The sequence below is a fragment of the Callospermophilus lateralis genome, unplaced genomic scaffold (assembly GCF_048772815.1).
Source record: "Callospermophilus lateralis isolate mCalLat2 unplaced genomic scaffold, mCalLat2.hap1 Scaffold_130, whole genome shotgun sequence".
NCBI lineage: Eukaryota > Metazoa > Chordata > Mammalia > Rodentia > Sciuridae > Callospermophilus > Callospermophilus lateralis.
This window is the reverse complement of record NW_027512473.1, coordinates 1,295,912-1,317,443: the sequence shown is the minus strand read 5'-3', so window position 1 is coordinate 1,317,443 and position 21,532 is coordinate 1,295,912. Positions and strand designations below refer to the sequence as shown.

The 21,532-nt window shown below is 32.5% G+C and overlaps 1 protein-coding gene across 1 annotated transcript in view; it reads left to right on the top strand.

Moving 5' to 3' along the window:
• Window positions 1-17,225: 17,225 nt before the first annotated feature.
• LOC143389982 (cadherin-10-like) overlaps window positions 17,226-21,532 on the top strand; it is a 95,431-nt gene continuing 91,124 nt past the window's right edge. The window contains 1 exon segment of the mRNA XM_077108072.1: window positions 17,226-17,381. Coding sequence (XP_076964187.1) covers window positions 17,226-17,381 — 156 coding nt within the window.

Sequence of the window (21,532 nt, the reverse complement as noted above, 5' to 3'; positions counted from 1 at the left end):
TTAATTACCATCAGACTGAATGATTATGTATCTCTATTTAAATTTTGTAAATCAGTATCTAAAGAGCAGTGTTTTCAAATTATGAAATGATAATTTGCATTTATCATGGTTATATAAAATTTGTGAATATAGTTTGTTAAGCATATTTTTTTAACTTCTATGTATTGTATTTTCTTGTTTTTTTTCTCTTTTTTTCTAAGTTTTCATTAATCTTGCTCTTCTTTTTATCAACTATAATATCCTAGTTTCTTTTAGTTTTTTTTCAAATTTTTATTGGTATATTATGGTTTTATACAACATTAAAATTCATTGTTACATTTTAAAAATTAGTTGTAGATGGACACAATACCTTTATTTAATTTACTTATTTATACGTGGTGCTGAGGATCAAACCCAGCACCTCACACTTGCAAGTGTTCTACCCCAGCCCCATTGTTACATATTCATATGTGCAAATGTATTGTCTGTGAGATTCATTCAAATTTTTGGGGAGCACTGATTATTTAGTTACAGTTCCAGGAGTGACCCATAGTAATAACTGATTTATAGCACATGGATTTACTGGTGGCATTCCTTTATTCAGTATACATTTACAAATATCATATACTGGGGGCTCTGCAAATGCAAATTTGCAGTTCAAATATGAGTACAAATCCTGGTATCAGAACATTATAGTCTAATGAAGGAGACAGACGCTTTTGTAAATAATTACAGCATTGCGAGCCAGTCAACATTAGGGGTGAAAATGTTTTTCAAAATACTTCATGGAGGAGGTAAAGCTTCTTTTGATTTTCAAATGATTATTAGAAGTTTTACAGATGATCAGAAGGTGATTGCTTTCATGCATCACCTTCTGATCATCTGTAAAACTTCTAAGCTTCATGGTGTCTTCAGAGACCTACAGTAGTGAAACTTTGAATTTAGATTGATCATAATTATAAGAATACCAAAAAGGGGCTGGGGCTAGGCCTGGGGCTCAGCAGTAGCTCTGTTGTCTGGCATGAGGCACTGAATTCGACTCTCAGCACTGCATATTAATAAATAAAATAAAAGTCTATCAACAACTAAAAAAAATCAAAAATGAATGCCAAAATATCACTTTGTGAAGAAATTTTGAGGAAAGCATTGGTATTTTAAGTTTTCCATCTACACCGGAGCCCCAGGATATGGTTTGTAGCATATGGTCCTGGAAATATTAAAGTTGAAATGACAGAGAATGGCACCAGATCTTGATGATTTCTCTAGCAAAGGAAAATGTGTTTAAGAGTGCATTATGATTGGTATTATGGAGGAGTTCAGATTGGATAAAACTATAGATGCATATTATGAATGCATTTTTTTCAGTAACTGAGATGAGATGACTTGAGATAGACAAAGCCATCAAAAATTCCCTAAGGTTGTATTTGCATGTAGCATCTTTCCTGGGTCAGAGCATTTTATAGAGAATTGTGTTCTCATTGTGTGAGTTTTCTAGGGCTGCCATAACAAAATACAACAGATGGGGAGGCTTAAAGAACAGAACTTTGTTTCTCCCAGTTTTGATGGCCACAAGTCCAAGATCAGGATGTCTGTCAGAAGGATTGCTTTTTTTCTGTGATCTCTCATTGGCATACAGGTAGCTAGTTTTTGTCATGTACTCACATGATCTCTTCTGGGTTTCTGTTTCCCATTTCCTCTTCTTATAACATTGGATTAGTACTGGTGCTAATGTGTGTGTGTGTATATATATATATATATATCATTGGCTCTACTTAGAAAGATGCTGATATGTTAGACCAGGACCATTTGATTTTTGCTTTATAATTTTAGTTTCTTTGCATGATCCACATTGGAATAGAAATAGGGGATGGCCTTATCTAACATTATGAATTGCTATCTCTAATTAATTACTGGGATCATTGTCTCATGGCTCCTTTATAAAATTATGGTTTTTCTCCAAGCTTTAGCTTTTTCAGAATGTCTTGGAAAGATCTGATTTTACGATTGCTTTATGCTGTCTTTTTGTGTTTATTTTAATTCTCATGATTCCAAATAATATACATTTAATCTTAAAATGTGGTATTTTTTAATCATTTTATGGCATCTGTTCTTATACACTACAGGGACATTTTCTTTAAGAGCATAGGCATAGTCTTTAATGTTCACCTAACTGTGGAAAATTGAGTACTTCTGAAGTTTGGAGAAGACTTGTGGAGTTACTACAGAGAGTAATAAGAAAATGGATTAATGCAAATGGGTCACAAATGATGGCTCATTTTGAGCTAATCACAAGGAAAATGACCTTTGAATTAAGTCCAGAGTAGTTTAACCGTAACACAGTTAGAAATATGTATAGTCATATCCTCATAGGATTGTTTTTAATTTTTTAATTTATCTTGATTATGAAATAATTTAAAATTCATACCAAGCATGTTTCTGCAGTAATTAATACATTATATGAAATTTCTGTTAATCTCCTAGATATTACTGCTTTCAAACCTCATACATATGCTGTACCATTCACATTTTTTTCTATGTATAATACACATTGATATTTGAGCATTATACTTAAAAATAAAATATGTGATATTTTATAACATAATTAAAATAATACCAGGGACCACATTCTGTTCCCTTCATCTGTGCCAGTTACTATTTAGGTGCTGTGTTTAAATCTTCTCAACACTATTGCAAGATAGATATGGTCATTCCACAGGAGGAAACTAACTTATTAAAGTCAGTTATCATATCTAGCCATTTAGTTAATAAACAACACAGCTAGGAATCAAATCAAAAACTACATAATTTAGAAACCTGGATTATATATGCCTCTATAGTGTAAGAGCATATTAATACTTATATGCAAAGCATCACAGAGTTACTGCATTATTTTGTTTTGTTTTATGGGCAGGGTTCTGATTGAGTACAAAAATCTATCAGCAACAATTTCTCAGACTGAAATTGTTTTACTCAAAAAATGTACAGACAGACATTCATAGGGGGAAAAAAACCCTGGAGTTTTAACTTCAGCATGGAATTTCTTGAAAACATGACCTAATCTTTCAGAGTCTCAGTTTCCATGTTTATAAATGAAATAATGGTATCCATTTATGCAAATCATAATTCCAGAAATCAAAATTAGGTGATCAATATACAAACTCTTTAGAATTTATCAAGCCCTACCCAAATGTGCAGCCCTATTAAAACTTCCATGAGAAAATATAATAATTATTATCAAACAGAATATTTAATTAAATGCAATTTTAGTTATATAAATAAAAAAAGAATCTAAAAACATAGGCAGAATTGGAAGTGGCAGCATTAGTGATAATTATATGTTGGGCATGTACTATGTTGGTGGTTGATTTTCTTCCCAAGCATATTTTTCCTGCCAGCATCTTTAATATGCCAGAAATATGCAAACTGAAGGAAATGGATAGAATATTGAAAAACATACACACATTCAAGGAACTGGAAATATTTCTGAACAAAATATCATTAGTTCATTTTGATTTAATCAAAAAAGCTAAAGACATGTTACCTAAAGTTTTTAAAGTTAAAGGCAAGACAAATATATTGAGATATTAACAGATTTAGAGATGAAATACTGAAAACTGATGTTACTCAAAAGCAGTGGTATAAAAGTAGCAAATATTAAAGAGTACCACATTGAAGTACAGAAAGTTTGACCACACATTTAATTTTTTTCTAGCCAGTAGAAATACATAGCAACTGGAATCTGGCCTGTGTAATAAACTGATTTTATTTGGAACTTTAATCAGTTAAACATTTCCAAATAAAAATGCTCATTTACCATTTATTGAATAGGGTAACCAGACTTCAACATTTCTTACTTATGATAACTAGACTTAGATTTTAAAGTATAAATTCGGAAAGCACTTTTTTTTATAACACAGTTATCAGTTACTAATACCACTTTTTATTGCCTTGCAAAATGCATGTTTTGGGTAATTATTCATTTATTTTTGGGGGGGTGGTACTAGTGATTGAACTAGGGGGTACTTTACTACTGAGCTATGTCCCGTGCTCTTTTGTTTTATTTGAGACAGGGTCTCACTAAGTTACACAGGCTAGCTTCAACCTAGGAAATCTCCTTCTTCAGCCTCCCCAATCCATGTGATCATAGGCATGGGCTGAGCCTGACTACTTTGGATAATAATATTTTAACCAAAACTTCACTGTATTGGAATAGCCTTTTTTTCTCTTTCCTGAAATATTTTCAAGTGGTCAGAAAACTTTTGAATTTTCTTTTCAAATAAAGATTTCTCAAGATGAAATGGGTCCTTCCATGTGAATGAGTGCAATAATACACTGTCTAAACAAAGTGCTGTTGATGAATATTCATCTAAGTTCAACTTACACATATTGTAACTACATTTTTATTTTATAGAAACAAAGATAATTAATTTAGAATGTTTCTCCGTGTGTCTAGATATACATTGCTTGCACAGATTTAATGTCAGAAATAAGTATTAAATTTTAACATGCTAAAATTTCAACATGGCTAAAATTGGCTGTGGCATGTTGTCTAAAAATGAAAGGTGGGATGATTCATTTGCTAGAAGAGTAAAATGTTAGCATCGTATTAATTCCTATGGTACTTATTTTTGAACAGCATATTTATCTGTGTGTGCTAATTTAAAATACACAAAATACAGTGCATATTTTGATAAGAATTATATACTACTGAAAAGATACATTAAAATAAATAATTCAAACTACACATCCACCCACCACCATTACATTACCCAAGGAAAATGTTTGAGTTTAAGAATAAGATTTTTAAAGTCACTGAATATATAAAAAAATTAAAAGTAGTATGCTGAATGAGATTGGATAAGACTCTTGTGAAAATAATCTGGCTTATGAAGCACATTTAAGTCTTTTTTTAATTGTTGTTTTTTTAGTTGTTGTTAAACCTTTATTTTATTCATTTATTTATATGTGTTGCTGAGAATTGAACCCAGTGCTTCACACATGGGAGGCAAACGCTCTACTACTGAGCCACAACCCCATCCCACATTAAAGTTTTGATTTTAGATGCAAGAATTCATAGTGGCAGTCAATGTGAAATGACAGTAAGACTTCACAAGGTGAAATATGCTGATTCTTACCTAGCGTATGTTTCAGTTGATCAAGACTTAATATACGTTGTAATAATCTAGATAGATGTTATTCTTTATTATTATATACATATGGGTGTGTGTGTTTACCTGACCTTCTGTGTTTCTTTTTATCTTTGATTTTTAGTCATACATCTCCTTTTCTTAACTCTGACATTTTTAATTTGCATTAGGTGGGTAATGAAATTTTTGCCTTTCCAGTATATACATACATCCTTGTCCTTTGTCAGTTTAACAGAGTGTAGTAAAAAAAGTATGGTCATCTAAATAAATCTTGTTTTCTAAAATAACTAATTCTAGTAACTAATGTAATAATTATCTTTAACAATTTTTATCCTAATAGATATTATTATTTTAATATCTTATAAATCCTTTTTATTCATGGGATTGCTTCTTATCCTAAATGAGAGATTGAAAATATTTAAGTTTATGAATATCCTAGAAAATTGAGAATCTTGATTGTAGTTTGTAATAATGGACTATTAATTTTTTATAGACAAACATCCTGAAATGAGAAATATAGTGATTGCATTAAATGCCCTTAATTACAGAAAGTTTGCCCAGAAATATAAATAAATTTTAACACTACTTAGAGTTTTACAAGTTTTCAGCATTTAAATGATCTTTGGTGCACACTGTACTTACTCTGTTAAACTCAATTTAAAAATAGAGTTCATCTTTTTCATTTTTCCTATTCCTATTTTACTTACTGTCACATAAATTTATAACAGACACAAAAAACATTTTACATTTTTCCCTTTTCTCTAATTTCAAAAAACTTTAATTCTGGGAGCTGTTAAAAGTTTTATGCAGAATATAAAATTGTTGGGATGTTAACTCAAAGGGGCTAAAACAATTAAATTTAATTCTTGCTTGAGAGAACTGATATATATGCACCATTACTTCCATCTTTAATCCATTCCATTCATCTTATTTTGTTAAGTGACTATACCAATTTTTAAATAATTGTTAAATTCATCAGGGAAGATTTCATTGGAACAGCATTGATTGTCACAGATGCTAAAGGAATTATTTGTTCTCATATTAGACAGAGATACTTATTGTTAACCTCAGGCCTTTTTTTCAATGACTAGAAATAAGCACTATGAATTCATATCATTTTTGTTCCCTTGACTATGACTAAAGGATACAAGCAAACAATTGAGCTGAAAATGAAATTAAGCTATGGAATTTTAATGGTGTGTGTTGTCTTTATTTTTATGTGCAAGGGGCTGGGAATCGCCAATCAAATTATACATGAAATTATATGGAAATGCATTGAACTCTTTTTTTAGCTAGCAATTGGTTCTGTTTTACTAAAAACATAGGAAAATGTAATCAGTAGGAAAGAACGATGATTATTTAAATTAAGAGCATGACAATAAAGAAAAACAATACAACTTTCTTAACTGGCAAAAAAAGTAAACTATAAGTAATGGAAATAAAACCCAGAAAATTTCAACTAGAAAATTTTATAGTAATGTCAGATGTAAATAAAAAAAAGTCTAAAGAATTGGAAGTAAATGCAAAATAAAAAACAATGAATTTTAATAATCTTTTTACTTTTGATCAAAGTTACAGAATATGGTATAACAATAGAAAGCCATCTTTCATAGAATTTAGGCAGATGAAGTGATATTGTTTAGGAAATATTGAAAAGAAGAATATCTTCAAATTCATTTTCTCATTATTTTTTAAATAAAAACTATGAAAATAATCTTCAGAACATAATTTAATTATTTGGTTTGAATTATTTCAATTGATTGGTAGTATATGTAAAAATATTTCTGAACAACTCTAGTGTCTAAGTGAATATGTGTTACCACAGTGTTATAAATAAATTATGCTCAATTAATTTTTCTTTCTTACATAATGGCAGTATTAATAAAGACAGGGGCTAATTTTTAATGGTTATATTAAATATTTAATTAAATTGTATTAATTCTTGTAATTTTCTAGTCACTAAATTTTTTTCAAAAACTTCCAAGAAATTACACATAATGGTTAGTTCAATCAAAAATTTTGTCTGATCATTAGTGGTAAAAGGACATGTAATGAATTTTTCAGGAAGGATGGAACTTAGACTATAATGTTGATTTAATTAATTCTTATAAAAAGACCTTGTGGGACTAATATGTAGAATAACTATATTTTATAGGTTTTGGAGTTTCAACAGTGAAATATAAAAATGAACATACAGTTATATATTATTTATTACTGTAAATCAAATCACAATTATTTTTTGGGTAATTATACACTACAATTCAATTTAACTTAGAACAATTGCATTATTTTTTCTCAAAAGGGTATGTTTTAACATGGTTGCCTAATTACTCTTAACTCTTTCTTTCTTATTTACAAAAGAAGAAAATTATATAAGTATACATTAGAAGCACAAGGAACATATGATACTAGACAAAAAAAATTATGAAGAATTTATTGGGAATTAATACAGGGTCACCATGCTAGTCACCCCCATCACTTCAGCAGAAATGCACTACAGAAGAATGCTGAGGCTGAAGTGGCATTATTTTCACCTTTAATTTGAACTCAATGTTTATTGAATTTACTTTCTCCACAGTCATCAACTGTATTGATTGGGTTTGCATCCCTATCTCCCCAGCTTTCCAAATCTACTAATGACATAAATAAAATAGGCAATCATATATTTCCCTGGAGGTGATATAGTAAGTGTGACTACCTACTGTTGAACCTAATCTTTAAAAAATATACAACAACAATAGAATGTTTAAAAAATGTGTAATACTTAAAAAAAAAGAAGTAAAATACTCAGTACACAAAATGAGAAGAAAGAAAAGAATAAATTGGAATAATTTCTAAAATTTTATAAGATAAAATTTTGAACATTGCTTTGTTTACCTTAGTGAAACTATCAACCAAAATTTTTAAAGAAAAACCATTCCAAAAAACCAAAGAAAGTAAACAAATGGGGAAAAAATAATTTGAAGGAATTAGAGAATATGCAAAAAAAATTAAAAGGTCAATTCCACATGTATGAAAATATTCAATGTAAGTACTATATATATTTGTTGACTAACCCCACTAAATTTAATGATTTAGCACAACAATAGTAATTTAAGTAGCTGTTATGATGCCTATGATTCAGGACAAAAGTAAGAACTTGACTGGACGATTCAACCTGAGTTTTTCATGAAGGTGCACTCCGTGAGTGGCCTAGCAGCTGGAGTGTCTGACAGATAACTGGGTACCTAACTCTTTTTCTTTTTCTCCCCTTCATTCTTGTTTTTGCTCCCTGTACTTATATGGATTAAGTAAGAGCTAGTTGGTGCTCCTCATAGCATGCTGACATCAGAGCAACTCAAATAATCACATAATAACTGCTCAGTGCAATAGTGCAAGAAACCCAGTTCACAAGGCAAAAGGTTCTCCATCTTTTCTCATTCAGCATGAGAATTCTTGAAGCTTCCCCTTAGGTATATTCTGTTCATTACAAGAGATTCAGGGGGAGAGGAATTGTGTTCTTGATGTGGAAACCATAGAAAGGATATAAAATTCTTTCTCTTGATTAGGGAGTGATAAGTTACTAAAAGAGGTTATATGATGAAAAGATTGTTGGATACCCCTATGGAAATTACTGTGCATTATATATGTAATTAAAAATGAAGTATCATAGGTGAAGAATATGCCTTTGGAAATAAAATTCTCAATATATGACTTGGAGAGAAATGTAACAAACACAGTCAAGGGAATAAAACATGAAGACAAAGAAAAAAATAGAAGCTAAGGGATAATGGAATTAAAGGAAAAATGATGAGGATTGATGTCTGAATAAATAGGATGTCCAAAAATGTTGAATGTTAAAATGGAGGAGAGGGGCACTAATAAAATTTTTTATTAGAATGTCCCATAACTGAATGGTATGAGGCTGCTGACTGAAAGGACTTGGTGAGTGTGTTGCAGTTTTAATACTATAAACTTTCGGAAATCTGGATAAACAAAAATTTCTGCAAACTTTTAGAAGGAAATAAACCCATGAGTTTTATACAAAAGATCAGAAGTGAGAATAAGTATAACTTTTTTTTTTTGGTACAGGGGATTAATCTCAGGGGCACTCAACCACTGAACCACATCCCCAGCCCTATTTTGTATTTTGTTTAGAGACAGGTTCTCACTCAGTTGCTTAGTGCCTTGCTTTTGTTGAGGCTGGCTTTGAACTTGCGATCTTTCCATCTCAGCCTCCTGAGCCACTGGGAGTACAGGCATGCGCCTATGCGCCTGGTAGCTATAGCTTATTTTTTTTACTGTAATGTGAAAATGAAGATAAAGAAGTTGTCCATTCAAGAAAAACAATATCCAGGCTTCTCTTTCTGCCCAAGAGAATAAGTGCACATATACTCAGTATTTATCACATCGAAATGAAAAAAAAAAAATAAGGGTATAACATACTGGAGTTGGAAAGACACAGGGCACTGATGAAGAACTATCACAGGGTGACAGAGATAAACACAGTTTGAATCTCACAAATTCCCTTTTGGATCATATCAGCAGACTCTGGGGGATGTGTCTTGAAAAAGATGAAACCTGGTTGACCTCACTGTCCAGGCAAAAACATAGGCAGTTATAGAAAAGCCTGTGGTTGAGTGTAATTGTAAGCAATAATTCTATTATTCTATAGTGATTGTTTTGCTATTATATCAGAATGTTGCATACTAATTAAAAAATCTATATGGTATAAACCAAGAATGCCAAGACATTTTTAAAAAATAGATAGAAATTATTATTTATTTGAACAGATATCAATAATTATTACAACAAATTGAGAGTGTTTTTAATGAAATAATCATGCCTGTCATAATTTAGTTTGTTTTGTGCTGCTTTATCAAAATACCAGAAACTGAGTAAGGAAAAAAAAAATATTTCTCACGTATCTGGAGAATGCCAAGGTCCGTGACAAACAGTTGGCATCTGACAAGAACAATTTTGCTGCATTATCTCATAGTGGAAGATGAGAGGATGAGAAAGCAAGAGAGGACCAAACTTGTCATTTTATTTAAACCTATTTCCATGATAAGGAAGCCACTCTTGTAACAACAGCATTAACTTTCTCATTAAGGCAGAGCTCTAATGGCCTAACCTTCCCTCATTGTCCTCATATGCCAAGACTGCTGCACTGGTGTTTCAGCTCTCACCAAATGCTTATTGGAGTGTAAGGGGAGACACATTCAAACCACAGCAGTGCCAATGGACAAATGGAGCAAAATGGAAGGATCTAAAACAGACAAAAATACATTGATGATCTAGTTACAGTTAAGAATTAATGGCTTAAGAACAATCTTTTTTGAATGCTGATTAGAAATACAAATAGGCCTTTGTGATATGTATAGCATCATAGACATACATCCACACACACATTCAGATGGTAAAAGTGAATCCAATGTCAAAAGGAAAACTTATAAAATATTAAAAGAGAGAATTTTATGGCTCAAAATATATGATTTTGAGTTAGAAAAATATTTCTTTAAAGAGATACAGAGAATAATAATCATATAATGAATGATTGATAAATTTGACTATATTAAAATTAAACATTTCCCTAGGACAAAGGAAACTATTATCAATGATAAAATAAAAATCTCAAACTTAAAGAAGTCATTTCTAATGACATAACTATAAATTGTCATATCAGAATGTATAAAGAAACCCTTAAAATTGAGAATATGTCAAGCAGATCAAGAAGAACAGAGAGGGAAGAAAGATATGAATTCACAACAGAGGAAAATTGTATAGTGTACAAAAAAATAAGTGAAGGGGTGATCTCATTCATAAAAATAGCAAGGGTATATTCAAGAAACAGGCCAGTTTGAGTATAGTTGGTTGAAAGGAGTATGAAGTCAAAGTGACAGGCAGAGGCTACATCATTATGAATTAATTATAAATAATTTTAAGTTACTTATAATTAATTATAAATTAAGTTATGGGCTTTAGATAAAGTTCTAAGTACAAGGGGAATCCACTGATGGATTTTGAGCAAAGTAGTGGCATGCACTGTTTTACACTGAAAGATGATCTCTTTGGCTAGAAGGTAGAGAGTAATCCTGGAAGGACAAAAATAGAAGTGGAGTGACCAGCTTCAAGAGCTTCAGTGGCAAACTATGGAGACTGGCATTCAAATAGCAACAGTAGAGATTATGAGAAGCAACTGAAGATATATCTTGAAGCCAGAAGGGTTTTACTTGTGGAATAAAAGGGTAGAGCAAGGGGGAAGAGTCAGTGACTCCTAGGATTTCACTTTGCTTAGACTTTTTTTGGGGGGAGAAGGGGGCGATGCTGGGATGGAACCCACCCAAGGCTTTGTGCATGTGAGACAAGTGCTCTACCAACTGGTCTAGGTCCCCAGCCTAGGTTTTTGGTTGAATGAGTAGTTTGATAATCACAGTTAACTGAATTGGAGAGCCATGATTTGTTCAGAGGATGAAAATGATGCACTTGTTTTAGGACAAGTGTTAGTACTATTACTGGGAAGGTTTTTCTCATATTATTTGCTTATCACCTGTGATCATCATGATAAAGATAGGGTGCCCAATTGTGTGGTCAAATATTTGTCTTACTATTGCTGTTAAGATATTTTTAAATAGGATTAACAATTTTAATCAGTAAATATTACATATATAGATTAACCTCCACAATGTGTCTGGGACTCATCCAATTAGTTAAAGGGCTTAAAATCAAAGACAGAGGGATCCTAAAGAAGACTTCTCAAGATTCTAACAGAAATGCAGCTTGAGTTTTCATCTTGCTACTCTGTCATATGGGTTTTTGACTTGAGATTTCAACATCAAGTCTTACTAGAATTTTAAAAATCCCATCCTTCCTTACAGATCTCAAAATTGCCTGTCCCCACAATTGCATGAACCAATTTCTCTTTCTCTCTCTCTCTCTCTCTCTCTCTCTCTCTCTCTCTCTCTCTCTCTCTCTCTCACACACACACACACACATTTTCATCAATGATTGACAAATTCTCCAAAAGTAGATCGGCTGTCTGTTTTGCCATTTCAGCTTTGCATGAAGAATGTATCTCCTGCTTTCTCTTCCTGGCAGTGCACGTTCGCCACGGGACCAGGTCTGTATTTTTAAACTTTAAGAAGCACTGAGATTGAATGCCTTTAGAGAAAAACATATAAATCGTCAGTTCAATTTACCATTCCTTGGAGGACTCTCCACTCTCACCTATTTCCTACTTTTATATGATTTTTTTGTTTTGAACCTAATAGCCATTAGTCTCTAGTAATATGGACAGTTGTGTTCTGCTTTCTGAAGCTTTCAGCCTTATTCTTAAGCCTCCCTCCAGACTCATAATTCAACACATCTTAAGTCTTTTGCTGAAGAATGATAATGTGCTTGAAGTCCCTTGCTTCAACAGTGTTTGCCCTTTGATGCTATGTGAGCTCTGGGTCTCTAATTCCCAGAAATACCCTCTTCTTTGGTCAACCACAGGTCTTCACTTCAAACCTATAGCAAGAATGGCCAGTTTTTCAGGGGAGAAAACTGTTTCTGGTCATTAGTTACCTCTGCACACATTTCTCCTCTCACGTTCTGGTTCTTGTTGTATATACAGTGATGGGGCCATAGCAATAGGATTGTTTCTAAATCAATCTGGTTATTGTACATGCCACCAATGGGAAAGTGAGCCTGCTATTACTAACCTGAGTAATGCTGTTCCTAAGATAAATTAGAGAGGTGTATGATACCCTGACAATTTCAGAGAAAATTTAAATTTGCATCCTTTTGGGGTGGGGAGTGGCATCTGAGGATTGAACTCAGGGGCAATCAATCACTGATCAACATCCAGAGCCCTATTTTTGTATTTTGTTTAGAGACAGGGTTTCTCTCAGTTGCTTTGCACCTTGTTTTTGTTGAGGCTGGCTTTGAACTCTGAATCTTTCTGCCTCAGCCTCACAAGCTACTGGGATTACTACAGTTGTGAACCACTACACCTGGCTAGATTTGCACTCTTTTTTTTTTTTTTTTGGTGGTGCTGGGGATCGAACCAAGGGCCTTATTCATTCAAGGCAAGCACTCTATCAACTGAGCTATATTCCCAACCCTATATTTGCATTCTTATTCCTACAAAAATTAAATATGTTTCTTGGTAATCCATGTATGCATCATATTCCCATTGATTAATATTCATAGTTGATTTGAGCTCCTGTCTTAACTTATAACCTCAATATTCTTCAATATGAATAATAAGATTTTCTTAAGCAGTTGTTGATCCCCACTTTTCATCATCTAACTTTAACTTTTCCACTCATCCAAAATATTGAGGATTTTTAAGAAATGGGCTAGGTGTATTTGTACACACCTCTAATCCCAGTGGCACCTGAAGCTGAGGCAGGAGAAGTCAAGGCCAGCCTCAGACATTTAGCATGATCCTAACTAAGCAACCTAGTAAGATGCTGCCTCCAAATAAAATTTAAAAGGACTGATGATGTAGCTCAAGGGTAAAGCACCTTGGAGTTCAAGTCACAGTACAAAAAACAAACTAACGAACGAACCCTACACAAAATGGGCCCTTATAGTGGCATTTGACTGCAATGTTCATTTCCTTCTAGTAATAGTTAATGACGTACTATATACTGTATTTATTATTAAGAGTCCAAAAGAATAGAAGGCTTGGTTCCTGTCCTAAAAATAAATACATATTTTCTTTCAGGATGACTTACAGAAATAATATTTCAAAATTGTCACATGTGTTTTGAAAGTTTATACACGTATTTACATACATATATGTATACACATAATTTATATACGTAGTTATGAATAAAATATAGAGAATTTATATATTCATATACTAAAATTATAATTCAGGCAGAAGGAAAGAGACACAAGTTTTAAATGTACTTTAGAAATCAATTTATGTAGGATCACAGTTATGACCTTGAAGGCGGAGTAAGAATTTTGCACAATGGATAAGGGGAGAAGTTATGGACACATGGCATCTAGTAGTTCTGGGGAACTTGTCTTTCTATCTGATAAAGGTGCAGATGTCTCAGCCAGAGAAGCAGCCTGCTTTATTGATGACAGCCTCATATCTTGATCTCTCTATTCTTTTGATTAGGAAAACACAGAAAGTTAACCTAGAATAAGTTTTTCCATTTTAACCTAATGCCCTATATTTCAGAGGATCTGTGCATCTATCAGATACTGCATTCAGTATTGTTTTTGTATTTTTCACACATACATACCACATACATATAATTAAGTTTTTTATACAATAACATTTATTGCATCTTAAAACAATTCTCATTTTAATAATTACTTTAAACGTATGAATATAAACATCCAAACTCCTCTTTCTAGTTCTCCTCCCTACACAAAGGACCTCTATGGGCTTAGCAACCCCTTCAAATCACCCTTTGTAGCCTATTCTTAAATTCTCTTGAAATCATAAAACACCACGTGCAGAATTTTCACCATTATCTTCAATTTGGTGTAGTACATTTCAGTTCAAGAAATATTTAAATAAACTCCTTCCATTGGTATTTATTCCTAGCCCTCACTTTCCTTTCATAGCATCTGTTATCACACATTTTTTTGGTGAAGAGGTGGACAGAAATATTCTCAGTTGCTTTCACAGTTTATAGAATTGACATGATCTTCCTTTACTAATTATTCTTCAATCTCTTTTCACATAATTAATAAAAAATGAAGTCAGGCATGGTGACACACATCTGTAATCCCGGTGTCTTGGGAGGCTGAGACAGGAGGATTGCAGGTTTGAGGACAGCCTCAGCAACTTAACAAGGCCTTGGATAACTTAGTGAGCTCCTGTCTCAAAAAAAAAAAAAAAATCTGGGCTTGCAGCTCAGTTGTAAAGTGCTTCTGGGTTAATTCCCCAGTATCCCCCACACACAAAAAAAATTCATATATATTTGAATATATACATATTTTATGTATGTATTGTAAATCCACAATTGTTAAGACTTTTCTAAACTGTGGGAAAATAAGGTATCAATGTCCACCATTTTTTTTTTTTTGGACCACAAAGGAATAGTTTGCAGAATTTACTCATTTTCAAAACTATAAGAAGGAAGATACTAACTTATTAAATAATATAACTCTATTAAATAATATAACTCTATTAAATAATGTAACTCTATTTACAAAGGATAATCTCCCAAGTTAGAAATAATATGTCTACTGTATATTATACATGACACTGATGTTCTTGCCATATAGAATGGTGGTTTTTTTTTTCTTTTTTAATTGTGGGCCTCTGAAGTAGATAATGCCTATAAAAATATGTCTATGAAAAAAAATCAATGCTTTTGATGTTTTCTCGCTGTTTTTCTGTACTAGAAAAAAAAACCCTAATTGATATGCTTCAAGATGTAAGTTTACTAAACTTTCTCTTCTTTGGTACTGGGGATTTACCTCAGTTTTATTTAACCACTGAGCCACATCCCAGCCCTTTCATTTTTTTAATTTTGAGACAAGGTCTTGCTAAGTTGCTTAGAGCCTCCCTAAGTTGCTAAGGCTGACTTTGAACTTGTGATAACTCCTTCTTCATCCTCCCAAGTTGCTGGGATTACAGGTATACACCATCATCCCTGGCTAGTTAACTGATTTTCTAAAAGGTGGTACCTTCTAGAATTGTACAGCACTCACTGATATGAAAACTGATTTCTTGAAGAGTCTTGAGGAATTCTTAATGGCTTCAGAAAGAACTCCCAAACTTCCTTGACAATCCAGATTAGGGTCACCAGTCAGGGGCTCATAATTGCAAGGCCAACCACCCTGTCCATATTTTACTTCCCCAGCCCCCAAAAAAGATTAACTATTTATTTATTTCTGACCAGATTGTGTTTGCTGGCATTAATGTGCTCTCAGCTGATTTCTGATGCTAGGCTACCTTCACTGGTATATTTTATTGAATTTGGTTATTTGAGTCATTGCCTTACTTTTCATAAGATATAATTCACTGAACCAGTAAGAGCAGTATGTTAATGTTGATACCACCAGAATCACAAAGGATATCTGTTATATTCTAGATTTCTTTTCAGCAACAATAAAATATCTAAGCTATTTGAAAGAAAATCAATCATAAAATGCTCGTTGTATGTCAGAAACTATTCAACAATATCTGATATTTTTACAACAATGAACATGAAAATGAACTGAAATTGTTAAATTCAGAGAATGTATGTTATAGTTCTCTTGATTCTTTTATCAAAATTCATCTTTCAGAGAACTATAAACACTACAAATGTGATTCTACTTATCTATACAATTATTTCTCAGATTTTGGACTGGAGTCAAATACTAACAATTACCAATATCTAAAATGGTCTTAATATTCTGAATAAGAAAGAATCTCACATTATAAACAATAGAAGAAATTTCTCAGAACTAGTCATCTGACTTTTACAGGAAGTACTAGTATTTTTTTCTTTTCCTTTCCTTATCCCTCTCCCTCTCTTCCTCCCCCACCGCCCCCACCTCTCTCTCTCTCTCTCTCTCTCTCTCCTCTCTCTCTCTCTCTCTCTCTCTTTCTCTCTCTCTCTCTCTCTTCTTTTCTTTTCTTTTCTTTTCTTTAGTTTCTTTCCTACCAAGAATTGAACCCAAAGGCACTTAATCACTGTGCCATATCCTCATCCCCTTTTATTTTTGATACAGGGTTTAACCAGGTTGCTTACAGCATCTCTAAACTGATTAGGCTGGCTTTGAACCTGTGATCCTCCTGCCACAGCCTCCTAAACCCCTGGCATGTGCCACTATGACTGGCTTGGTATTTATTTTCACTTTTAAATTTTTTCAATATTTTTTTCTAGCCAAAAGTGGAAAAATGAGGTAAAAGCCTTTATGGATTCTTTCAGTAACATGTTAAATGTCTATGTACTCTGAAGATAGATTCTTTTATTGTTTTAGTGATATTTTCTTATTTTATGAATGAACAGAAAAAAAATGAACTGCTATCAAGAGGTAAAAGATTTGCTATGGTCTGAATATATGTTTCACCCTAAATTCACATTTTGAATCCCTATCCTCCAAGGTGATGGTATTAGATGGGCCTTTGGGTGGTGGTTAGAATGTGCAGGTTAAAAAGCCTTCAGGAATAAGATGGGTACAGTGCCCTTATATAAGAAGCCTCAGGCAGACCCCTGGTTCCTTCTGCCATGGAGGGCACAGCCAGAAGGTACGGAAGAGAAGGTGTCAGCAGACCCTGAATCTGCTGACACATTGTTCTTGGACTTTCCAGCCTCCAGAACTGTGAATGTAAATTTCTGTTGTATAGAAACTATGTGTCTGTGGAGCTGATTATAGCAGACTGAACACTGTGAAACAAGGATCCTCCAACATGAACCCATCCTGGAGTTTACTCTTGATTTAACTTCCATGTAATAAACAATTGACTCTCTAGTTCCTAAACTGGGTAATCCAGAGTTCCTTTTAGCTTATAAGCTTTATTTTATGTAAATATCTCAAATAACTGTTTTATTAGAAATTCTATAAAAATATCAGATATGTGCTACATTTCAAATTACCAGGCATTTATTAATCATTTATATTTCAAATAATTCTTTAATATAAATGGATTGCTTAGTTTTAAATATTACAACTAGTCAATATAAACAAACATAATGATGTTATAATTAAACATATCTGAATAAAGTTAAGGCATAGGAAGATGACTTTTAAATGTGCAGTGCAGTACCAGTTGTTCTATTTTCATTAGTTGTCATGTATCTTGCCATGTCCTTTATCTGCTTGTGAATTTACAAGTAACACAGCAGGTTGTGAATTTTTAATAGGCTTTCCTCAAGGAAAGAAAAGGTCAGTATTATCATAAATTTCTTCTTAAAGATTTGTGGCACAAATGTTTCACACCGCAAAACAGGTGTTAGTGAGAAACTAAAGCCATAATAATCTAATATTTTTTCCCTGTTTAAAGAAAACTTAGTCTCATATAATAAAATAGCACAAGACAAGTTCTTATGAAAGTTATTTCTCTGTAAATAGATGCGATAAGTTTTTTAACACATGTTCCATTGATGCCTCTTCTCTGCAACAAAAATAAGTGATCTTATTCAATTAAATGTTTAACAAATTCAAGCACTGACGCCTCATATCCAAATAAAAAAAGGAAGAGTAATTAGAGGGTTGCAATCATAATAATTAATTATTGTCTGAACTTAGTAAATGAGGCAGAACAAGAAATAAACTGTATCACACATACACAGAATGACGGAAGGAAACAATGCCAGTGGACATGTGAATAGAGTCTGCTCAGAAAAGATGATTGGAAAACTAAGGAGATATGTAAAAATAGAGGAGAAGGATTGCCCATTTGTCTCTTCCTATATCTGCTAGGAAAGCATCAGCATTCAGTGTCCCTGCAAGGAGCTGCCTTTAACAACCATGGGTTTTATCTTCGGGAAGAGGCATTTTCTCCAATCTCAAGAGTATAGGAATTCATTTCTCTGACTCATTTAATATGACAGATATCAATTTTAGTTTTTTACTTATACATTTCTCAATTTTTTAAAAACCCTTCTATCATTAAACAGAGGTTAATATCAAGACAGTAAATAAGGTCATTTTAATCTTTGTTTTCTTTTTGTTTGTTTTTAGTTGTAAATGGACACAATACATTTATTTTATTTATTTATTTTTAGGTGGTGCTGATATTTGAACCCAGTGCCTCACACATGACATGCTAGCCAAAAGCTCTACCACTGAGCTACGTGCTCAGTTCCAACATTTGTTTTTCTTTTTCTTTTCTTTGTTTCTTTTTTTTTTTAAATTCCTTTGCTTACTGTCTTTTTTTTTTTTTTTTTTTTGCAGTACTTGAAATTTAATGCAGGGACACTCTTCAGTGATTTACATCCCCAGCCCTTTTTAATTTTTATTTTGAGACAGTGTCTGACTAAGTTGTTAAAGGTGGTCTCAAATTGCAAATCTTCCTGCCTTAACTTCCCTGGTAGCTGGGATTACAGCCGTGCATCACAACATCCAGCTTCATGTTTTACTCTTTTTAAAAAAAATATATTTATTTATTTATTACTCTTAACTAATATAATAGAGTTTACTTGTGGCCCTCTGTAAGTAAAGTTTTCTTTAAATACAAATTATCATTACTTCAATATTGTATAGTTCAAAAAATTATTGTCGATAGTTTCTTAACAATAAAACACAAATACATAGAGAAAACTAATGCGATGGTTAGAATTATAACTATTTTATTCTCTTAGTTATATTTCTGTTGGAGAAAGTAGACATCCTTCATTTTCCAATTTTTAATGTCACAGTCTGACTTACAATTCTCATCTCTTTGATTCCCTGCTACATGTACAATTTTCTAATCCAATGGAAACTCCCACAGTATGTGATCCAATTATAGGATCTAATTTTTACTCTCTGTAGTATAATATAAGTATAGGTAAAAATCCTGCTGTGATTTATATTCTAAAATTCAGCATTATAGAAATTAATATCTCACCATATGAGCAGCTTTATAAATATGTTTTATTGATTAGAATAGTTGAACTGATTTTAATCAGTTTCATATCTTGCTTTATATCCTTGACCAAAATCTATGTTCTATATTCATCCTCTTTTCTAAGATGTAAAATTTGTAAAATGGAAAACTTTTCCTAGTTCAAATGTCTTCTTATTCTTAATTGGGTAGTTTGGTTGTGTATACTTAACAAACCCTCCATTATTCCTGTAGGCTAGTTTGGTAGCTGTCCTGTGAATATCCATCCACACTTTGTTTGAATCTTTCATTGAACTAGAATGAAATTTTTGATTTCACTTAGTTGTACCTGACTCTTCTGATAATAAACAAATATTTATCCATTCAAATTACTGAATGAATAAAAAGAATCAGAACTGTCTATTGCAAACCATAAAGTCATCTGTTCAAATGATGGATATTGATATTATCAATGCTCTTTTCTTGAATTATTTTGATTCCCAGGCAGAAAGAAATGTGCAATGCCTAGATCTGCCATATGGAAAATTGCCACTGTGTGGTACATGCATATAATTGGAAAGTTTCCCAGCAACTATGTGCATTTTCATTTACTAAAAAGCATCAATCTTGTGACTTTTTGAGAATGGTTCCCTGGACAACACAATCATATGTTACTTCTAAGAGCTTTTCAGTTAAAAGTAGATATTTCCTGAGTTTTCCACCCCTACCTTACTGTTTATGAATAGCTAAAAATGTATTTAAAATTTTGTTCTCTAATTTCTTTATCTTTGTCTCTAAAGTGAATATGCCTTTTGGGTTTTCTGTCTTGCATTATATTTGTAATAATGAGTTATCAATCCTGAAATAAGAGAAATAAAAATATTTTTCAAGAGTTGATAGGTAAATACAAATTACTGATAATCATTAAAAATCAAACTACTTTTGTTGATAGTGCTAATATTAGAAATTAAGAAAAATCTACAATTTATTAAATATATCTTAAGGCAAATAATAAAAATTTGAAGTGTAATATTTTGTTTCAAATAATAAAACTGTAATCCTAACATAAAAATGTTTACTGGTTGTGTGCTACAAGTGAAGAAAACCTTACAATCCTTGTGGTTTTCAAAGCCAAACTTCGTGCTTCCTATGGCCAACCTCATTCCTTAAGGACACAAATCCAGTGGAAGGCAAGAGATACACTCACTAGAATCCATATCCATTTTTATAATCCACAATGCATGAGGGACACATTACTACCTGCTCAAACATCCTTGGGCTTCCTTTAGGTTCTATGGGTATCTCTTCTCCAAGTCTTCTTAAGACCAAATTCACTCACTGATACCTGTATCCATAAGTCTGGGGGCTGACCTTATAGGTGGGTATCTGGTGAAAGGCAGAATATACGGAACTTTCCCATGACACACAGATTCCTGGGTTTGCATTTGTACTCACTCTGATGGTACTGGAATGGGATGTCCATGTGGATGCATGCAAAGCTCTTTGATGTGAATTAATTTTGAAAGATTGAGTGTGGTTTTCTTTGGACACAAGCAAGGAAGAAAGAAAAAGACTTGCCCTGCATTGTCTTGCCATTTAAGGATTTTAAGAAGATAGATTTGATAAGGCAAGAAGCCAGAACATTTTTTATTTTATAGTTTCCTATTTTTTTTAGTAATAAGTATCAAATAATTTTTAATTTGACTTACGACATATATATTGTGTGTTTTTTTGTAGATTTCTATCTGAACTTGTGCTATGAGACCTACAAACATTTATGAGGTAGTCTCTGTCTTTTGTTTGAACCAAAAATGGTGTATATTTTTCCTAAAGTATACACTATGCTTTTCAGCTTTGTCTATCTTACAAATCCTAAAATATTTCTAATTCCCTGATAGAAATACAATGACTAATAATAAGTTTGTAGAAGGTGAAATTCCTGCAAAATATG